This window comes from Halichoeres trimaculatus, unplaced genomic scaffold (genome assembly GCF_033239565.1).
Source record: "Halichoeres trimaculatus isolate MK-OKI-2021-1 unplaced genomic scaffold, fHalTri1.1 fHalTri1_scaffold_24, whole genome shotgun sequence".
NCBI lineage: Eukaryota > Metazoa > Chordata > Actinopteri > Labriformes > Labridae > Halichoeres > Halichoeres trimaculatus.
In genome coordinates, this window is record NW_027437202.1 from 4161268 (window position 1) to 4169792 (window position 8525).

Genomic DNA, 8525 nt, shown 5'->3' on the forward strand with positions numbered 1-8525 from the left:
TGAATGAATCAGACGATCCTCCCTGATGATGAAAACGTACGTGTTGGGTTGAAATAAGCAGGAACCAGACCAAAGAAGTGCCTCTCTTTGTTTCTACATCCATACTTTACTCACCACAGTCATGTCCTCATCCTTCTCCAAGTTGTCTTGTTGGCTGCGTGACAGCATCCTGCTTTTCTTCAGCCAGGAGTTTGGATGGAGGCTGCCACGGTCTTTCAAGGTGCCCCAGGATGGCGAGGCTTTCTGACATGCCCTCCTGTCTGAGACCGCAGCAGGGCTTGGAGTGAATGTTGTAAAAGGGACTGAGAAAGGAGCAGGTGCAGGGTTGGGGGGCGATTGAGTCGTCATCTCCCCTCGTCTGGTCACCCAGGTGTGCTCACTGCTCAGAGAGTCCTTTGAGGAGGAGGAGGTGGGCGCACCCTTGATGGTGTGATCTCCAGCTGGAGCAGGCGTGTCACTCATTGGCGTCTTTAAAAACACTCCTTCCTCATCTTCATCCTCCCCAGTGAGAGTATCACAGCTCAGCTGATGCCTTGCCATGTACGCTATCGCTGGCTCTGAGCACCGTCGCCGCCGCTGACCATGCCGAGGGTCCAGCGACAGCCACTCCAGGTGGGATGTGGTGCTCATGGTCGGAGCTTTTGAGAGTTCTGGTTCCTGTGTCACAGCTCTGGTTCCTTCTGGTTGTGGGAGCCTCTGTTGTGGGTCTGGTTCTGTGTCCTGGTCGTAGTCGCTGAATGTTAAAATGGAGTCCAGGCTGCCTTGAAGCTGTTTGGGTTTGAGGCGCCCCCTGCTGCAGAAGCCTGGAGAACCACCGCTGCTGTTGTCTAAGTCGTTCTCCAGGCTGTCGTAGGACGAGTCGGTCAGAGGGTACGACCAGGAGTCTGAGGGCGCAGAAAGAAGCGTGATGACGGGAACGACAGAAGAGGAAGGCGACAGAGATGACTCTTTTTTAAAGCTGTACCTGATCCCATCTCCTCTGCGTTCGCACTCTGTGGCGGCCCCCCAAACAGCGAGGATGGACTCTCTCCCAGAATCCCCTGACAGTGCTCGATCATGAACTTCACCAGGTCACAAACCTGCACCAGAGGAAGAGGAGGAAGATGATTCAACTCGTCTGTTAAAACTATTCAAGGCCTCACGTTTCCTGCTCCTACCTTTTTAGTTCCTTCTCCCTCCACTTCAGGACTACAAGGCACTCCAGGTGGCCAAAGCATGCTAGGAGCGATGCACACTGACAAGTTAAAGCTGGTCATCTGGTTCTCCTGGGCGTTGTCTTGGATGCCGTGCAGCATGGCTAACAGGTAGCGTAGCAGGAGCGTGTTCTCCTTCGGCAGGCGGAGAACCATCCTGCAGAAACACGGAGAGCATGAGCATCAGGTGAAAGCTCCTCAAGAGTCTCATTGTGATGTTAACACAGATCAATGTTACCTCTGTACATCCTGCACTTGCTCCTCCTCCTCGTCATCTTCCTCCAGCACGTCCATCCACTCCTCGTGGAGCTCGCAGCACAGCAAGCTGCCAGGGATGCTGCGCAGGAAGTCCTAAAAAAAAAATAAAAAAAAGTTAAAGCCTTGATAGAATGTAGAAACCTCAGTGTGGAGACGTGGCCTAGTTTACGCTCTCATGCACACACGCTTGCTCTTATCCCTTTAAGATAATAAGGGATTATAATCCAGATTACATTAACAAACCAATCTAGAAGCCTCTCCTGCTTTAACAACTGCACAGCACGACACAGGAGGCGAGGAAGGAAGGAGGTGGATTATTTCTGTGCTTACAGATGCGGTTCAGTGAGGTAAATAACACGTCATCGCCACACTCACCTTGAAGACGCCGGCGATGATGAAGACGTTATCTTTAGTGAGAGGAAGCTGATAAACTCCCAGGTCCAGGGAGTCCCGTAGCTCCCTGACGGCTCGAGCCCCTGCTGGACGACGGAAGATCCCACGAGTGCATGAACCCTCGTGGTACAGGAACACCAGCATGTCCTGGTGAAAGAGGATGGATGATGTCAGCGTTTGTATGAGGAGATGTGTATTTGTTTGTTTTCCACCTGCTCACCATGATAGGCTTTGGGAGGCTGTTGTCTGTGCATATCAGGTTGAGAGGCTGGCAGAACAAGCGTCCCTGAGCGGCCTCTGACAGCTCGTTCAGGTTGTAGGAGGAGCCTCGCCAAAAGGCCCAGGTGATGAGGGAGCGCCTCCTCCGAAACGTCTTCTTACACACATCTGAAGCAGAAGAAGATCATATGGGAGAGCATCAACGCCACATTAACTTGTTTCTTTGTCGTCTTTGTTGTCTTTGTTGAGGACCGTACCTGCAGATGCAGGATGTGCGTCCGTGGGCCGAGGCTTCAGGATGAACTGGCACTGCTTGTACACCTGCATCTGCTCCACCTGCATGGCGCGCTGTCTGTCAGCAGGGGATGTGGGTGCATCCTTGCTTCCCAGAGACATGCTGTGTCTGACGTGGCTCATCTGGATGCTGAAAGGGAACTCATGACCTGAAAAAGAGGAGTGCGACAAAAGCTTAAGACGAGTCTTTTCATCATAAACTGAAAAACGACAAGCTGAGCTACTGACCAATGAGAGGGTAGAGGATGTTGTCCCTCTTGGAGATGACCCACAGCTGGAAGTCTTTCACATTCCCCTGAGTGAAACAGACATATTAATCTTAATTTGCAAAAAGGCGGGAAGAGCACACCTCCTTTCTCTTTCATATTAAATCTTCTTGACTCACAATGATGCCAAACTGCTGCAACGCCAGTCGGATCACCTCATTGGTTGAATCAGAGTTGCTGACAGGAAGCATCTTGGTCTGATTGTAAAGAGAGCGTCACTCAGTGAAATCTTTGATCGTTTCAACGCTGAGGTAGAAACAGAAATCAACTTACGACAGCGAATGTGTTGATTCCCTTCCCGTAAACTCTGAGTGGGATTGTTTTGGGTTCCTCCTTTTCTTTCTCCACTTTCATGTGACTGGAGAAAAATCACAGACAGAGAAATGTGAAAGGGTGACGTCAGAGTCCTGCTCACCCTGTCGGATTCTAATTTGTCTGATCTTTTGCACATTGAACAACACTTTCTGAGGTTACCTTTTAAGCATGGACAACCACATCTCCTTCAGATCTGCTGAACTGAAAGAAACAGAAAAGACGCGTCAAACATTCTTTGAAAGATCAAGTCAAATTTTCCCTCCGGTTTTCGAGGAAGCACATGTAACACTAACTTTTTCCCTCAACCTTGCAGGCAACCTTTGGGTTTGGGTAATTTCTAATCTTTTAAAGGGTTTATCAGCATTAAAAAGTTTTATTAGGTTCTGGCAGGGTTTTGATTTCAGGCCAAGCAGCTTAGATAATTGGAATTCACCAATTAAACAATTCAGAATGACTGTAAATAGGCAGCCTATGGAGGGTTCATCCTGTCTTCATGTAGCGTTTGAGGTCAGGTTTACAGCAGCGCTCACGTATTTACCGTTAACATGAGCATTTTACGCTTCATGTTTCACTCTGTGGACATAAACCTCATGTTTCACCTCCGTTTAACCCTTCATGGTGTGTTTTTTTCTACAACAAGACAGTTTTTCTTCTCAGGTACCTGAACACAGCAGCACAGTTGCACGTGGGCCACCCCATGACGAAGCTCCTCTCCGGGAACGTGCTCCCCTCACACACCTCGTCCAAGCACCCCGCTGTCCACATCTCACACAAACGCACCTGAGCCTTCTGTTTGAAGTGGTTGGCTGACCTGACAGGGACGCAAACACACACACACACACTCTTATTTTAATCATACACAAAGGTATTAACCGGATGGATCGCTGCAGGAAACGGCGGGGCAGCCAGAAACGTCCAGGGAGGTAAAAATACAGCAGAGCAGGCTTACTTGGCTTTGGCAATTACGAGGATGTCACTGAACAGGAAGAGGTGTCTGTCCTGAGTTTGCATCCCAGTTTTCAGCTGAGCATGTCCGTGAAGGAGGAAGGTCCTGTCAGAGCTGCCTCCTGTGAGGAGTGACTGGATGAGCGGGCAGGATTCAGGACTGACAGGAATCACAAAAGTGTCTCTGAAATGCACAAAGACAAAACGATAAAGCCCTGCAAGGATCAGTTCCCTCAGAAAAACCTACAGCGTGACCTAAGCGCCACACAGCCATCAGGTGAAACCTCCCAATCTTTTAAGGAGATGTCTGAGGTTTTCAGAGGACATGTTTGCGCTGACATCCTGTGAACAGGGGGACTCAGTCATCCTCTCATGATGCGTCTTCATTAGATTAAGCGGTTTAGATCTGAGTTTGTCTCTTTGGACATCAAAGAAAAGACAAATTGAGTTAGAATAAAGTAGAAGATAATAAAATCATCAAAAGGGTCTTCTTTATGTAGGCTGTTATATAAGCATTTATTGCTGGATATCTTAAGGTCAAATTTGATACTCGTAAGGTTGGAGGCTACTTGTTTTGAGATATGTCTCCCCAGCCGTACGTCCCACTTGGCCGCACTCAGACGGTTAATTGTATCCCTCAAACACAAACACAAACACTGTCAGCCGTCCAGGTGGGTCCCACCTCTGAGGGATCTCTTTAATGAGGTTATTTCTTCTCCACTTCCCGCTCCCTATGTTCAGAGGCAGAGCTATTAGTGGACGCCTGATCCTTGGGAAAGCCTCGTTACAACGGGGATAATCCATCGGAGTGGATCCAACACCTCAGTCAGGGGTTGTGCGTGGGGCATGTAAGTGTGTGTGTGCATGCATTGGAGTGTGGTTTCAGGTTTGTTAGAGCTGCCTGACCTCTGTGACCACGATGTAAGAGAGATATGGATAATATCTACGACTGTTTCCCAGAACCTTGTGTAACTATCACCTGTGCTTCACGTAGTCACATCAGCATGAGTCTGTCATTACAGTACCTGGAGAGTGTCTTGGACCTGTTGAGAGCCTTGGTGAGGACAAGAGACGGGGCAGACTGGCGTCGATAGTTCATAGACTTCATCCGCTGATGGACACAAAGACAGGAGACACTAAGATCGATTGTATGCAGTGTTTACACTTCCCTCTAATGTACAGCACATTCATCACATCACCCGGACTCAGCGGCCTCCAAAAGGAGTGAAGCAGGAGAATTTAAACTCATGGGAATGTCTGCGCTTGGATGTGAGCCAAATGATGTCATTTTAGTGTCTGTACTCAGCAGCGTCTGTACATCTTTGACACACCTCGCCTTTCTCACACTCCTGCTACAGTTAATGTAGCTTTTCAGATAATTTAACAGTCCTTTAAGCAAAGTTATGACAACGCAGATAAAGCTGTGGTGCTATAACATCAAAGTAAGCCGCTGCTCCGGTTGTACAGCACTCTTCCAGCTGCAGCAACTATATCAAGATCCTATTATCCTACTTTCCTCACACGGATCATTCAAGTTGTGTTGAATCCAATTGTGGAAGGATTTGTAAGTGTGAAGCAAGGTGACAAACACACTTTACATAACCAATTATGTTATTATATATATGAGTCAAACCTTCATTGGCTGAATTACACAGGTGGTTGATTATTAATCCTACTTTTAATGATCCAAAGAACCATACATTTTTCACTTTTATTAAAGCAGTTGTAAGCTAATGTGTTGTTATGTAATATGTAATATTGTTATTTTTGCTAACTTAAAACTCCTGTAGTTTTATTTATTCATGTATTTATTATTTATTCATGTGGAACAGGCTAAAATAAATGATAACGTCTCCTTATGGCCTCAAAATAACAAGAATAAAACACACACAGGGAAAAACTAGCATATTCTTCTTTGTTTTTGGGCGGTGTAGTTTTAATTTATTTTGTTTTATTTACTTAATTAAGAAGTTAATTGAGCTAAAAAATGCTTAAATTTATAAATATATTTTTTAAAAGACCAATTAAACCTGCGTGTGATAATACGGCTAACGAATATGCTAGCTATGCAGTTTACGCCCTTAGCATCACAATTAGAATGCTACATTTTTGGTGTTAGCATGCTATTGTTAGTGTAGCTTGTCTACTTGTGTGTAAATAAACGCAAAAGACGACACATATGAGTAAAATAGAAGAAGTAACCTTTGTTTTTACTATTTTTTAAGATTATTTATAAATTTATTTTTAGTTATTTATTTATTTTTGAGTGTGAGGGTGTTTAAAATGCTAAATCCACCGTGAGGCAACATCAATCCTCCTTCCCGTCACCTTGTCCACACATTTCTGACATTTCACGATGTAGCATCATCGATTCAGCAGGGTCACACCGTGCTGAGACATTCCGTACATTCAGCAGAGCTTCACACTGTTACCTTTCACTCCTCAGAATAAAACTAGTAACAGCTCATGAGCAGATACGAGGCTGATGCTGGGAAATCACACGCTGGGACTGATAATAGTGACTGGATTGCAACACAGAAAGCGGTTTCAGGGAAAAATCAGGGAACACACAGATGAGAAGTTAGAGTTTATAATTTAGCAATGATTAATAAACTATAAGAAAAGTTAAGTTCAATAGATGTATACAATAAAAAAGTGAAATTTACCCCCTGTTAAATAAGAATATCTCATTACATAAATTAGCTCATCTAGCTGGAAAAGTTTAAGCATCTTTAGAGCAGTCACCCCTACATCACTTTGGAGTTGTACCCGTTTGTTTTCCTGCAGTCCACCGAGGCCGTCCTGCTGTGGAGACATGTTGTCCATCCAGCCTTCAGGCGCTCTCCGGCTCACTGTCCCAGAGTCCACAGGTGATGCACCGGAGACAGAGATCCCGTCAGCAGCCTCCACCTCCCGGAGGAACAAACCATGTCAACACGAGCTCGATGAAAGACACAGAAACTTTTTCCAGTGAGGAGAATCTAATAAAGTTAAAGAAGAAAGTGGAGCCTCTCTCCTCACCATCAATGTGAGGCTGAAATCAACTCCTGTCTGGATTAACAGCCGCGGTGCCACTTGTTAATGCGTCTTTACGCACACATTGGAGGCGGTGCCAATACGCGGCAAAAAATAGGTCTACCTATTTTTACACCACAGCACTCCATTCATCTAGGGGGTATACAGATTTAACCTAAAAACAAAGACAGAAAAGAATGAGATCACACAGAAAAAACGACAGGCAGTAGCTCCATACTGATGGTTTTTAAAGCTAGGATGATCTTACATGGTGGCTGTTATTCTGACATCAGCTGATTCATCAGCTTGTCAGAAAAAAATAATTTCAACTTCCATAAAGTTTTAAATGATGTATAGTTTGTGGTTCATATTTAACATAAAATAATAAAAGAAAAGAAATAAGTCAATCTCAGCTTTTGGATCCTTTTTGGAAATTCTGCAGCACAGGTAAACTCATCACTTAATTTCAATGTTAGCACCTTAACTTTGAAAAACTTAACTACAAAAATCCTGTGAAATATGATCAGATTACAGAGTTAGCAGCTTCTGTCTGTTGCTCCCTGTCTGTAATAAATCCTCAATCTCTGAGAAACTATTATAAATTGTACTGACTATAATTTAGGTCATAAGGTCACAATGTAGGGCACTTTCAAACCATTCTCCTTCAATCAACACCTTTCATTAGCAGTTATTAATTACCCTAAGCTGTAGAACTCAAATGATTTTGAAAAAGTTTTGCATATTTTATGTTTATAAAGAATAAGGTTATAGGACAGCACAACTTTTACCCCTCAATCGATTGTCTTTCAGAAACAAAAGTGGGCCACAAACTGGGCTAAAGAAGAACCAGGCCAGAAAGTAAAGAACAGAGACACCGAGTATTCATTCCCCAAATTGGCCACAATCAGCCCCATTAAAACTGGTTCACTTCAAATGATTACCTGGCCTCTGTTGATAATGAACAGCCTAGGGCATGACACAGAAAAGCAACACTCCTCTCCTAACTGGTGCTAAACTTTCAATGTTACAAACACTTTTTCACACCCTGAATGCACTGTTTAAAGAAAGTGGGTTTCTGAGGTAAGTCAACAACACAGGATTGATGGGAATGTGGGAAGAACAGGGAATGGTTGAAGTGATTCATGCTCCCTTAAGGTTGAATATTCAACTCTTGTTGGAGTGTCTCACTTTCAAAGTCCAGTGTCTGAGAGAAACCATCACATCTTACAGAAAAACGATATGTGAGTTTATTAGCCTGAACTTGGACAAGAATTAAACCCATACCTCTTCTGCCATCCTGTGGTCAAAAAGTATACTGCAACCATCTTTCTAATTAGCTTCTTAATCAGGGCTTTTGGAAGGGTGGTTGCAGTATAGTTTTTGTCCACAGGAGGGCAGAAAGAGTCATCTTTCTCCAAAACCTAAAATGCAAGATATACACTTTGACCACAAGAGGGCAGAAAAACTCTTCATCTTCAAAAATGTTAAAAGCAAAATGAACATCCTATCCATCATGCTGAAATCTCTCTGTCCACATATGTGGATCAGTGATGTAAAGCCTTGATTCTGATTTAAGAGGTCATGGGTTCAACATTTTTTTTTTTTTTTACAATTCAATGGTTAGTGG

General features: G+C 44.4%; 1 protein-coding gene across 1 annotated transcript; it reads right to left on the reverse strand.

The window, feature by feature from the left end:
- Positions 1 to 77: 77 nt before the first annotated feature.
- On the reverse strand, positions 78 to 6922 carry LOC141786152 (rho GTPase-activating protein 20-like). Its single transcript, XM_074664887.1, has 15 exons — positions 6653 to 6922; positions 4909 to 4994; positions 3888 to 4067; positions 3600 to 3749; positions 3098 to 3139; positions 2897 to 2981; positions 2743 to 2820; positions 2586 to 2652; positions 2321 to 2506; positions 2065 to 2231; positions 1827 to 1991; positions 1432 to 1544; positions 1158 to 1350; positions 965 to 1079; positions 78 to 884 (listed from the first exon to the last, which is right to left on the reverse strand). Exons 1-15 carry the CDS (start codon positions 6707 to 6709, stop codon positions 94 to 96), a joined length of 2475 nt encoding a protein of 824 aa, XP_074520988.1. The 5' UTR covers positions 6710 to 6922; the 3' UTR covers positions 78 to 93.
- Between the last annotated feature and the right edge of the window lie 1603 nt (positions 6923 to 8525).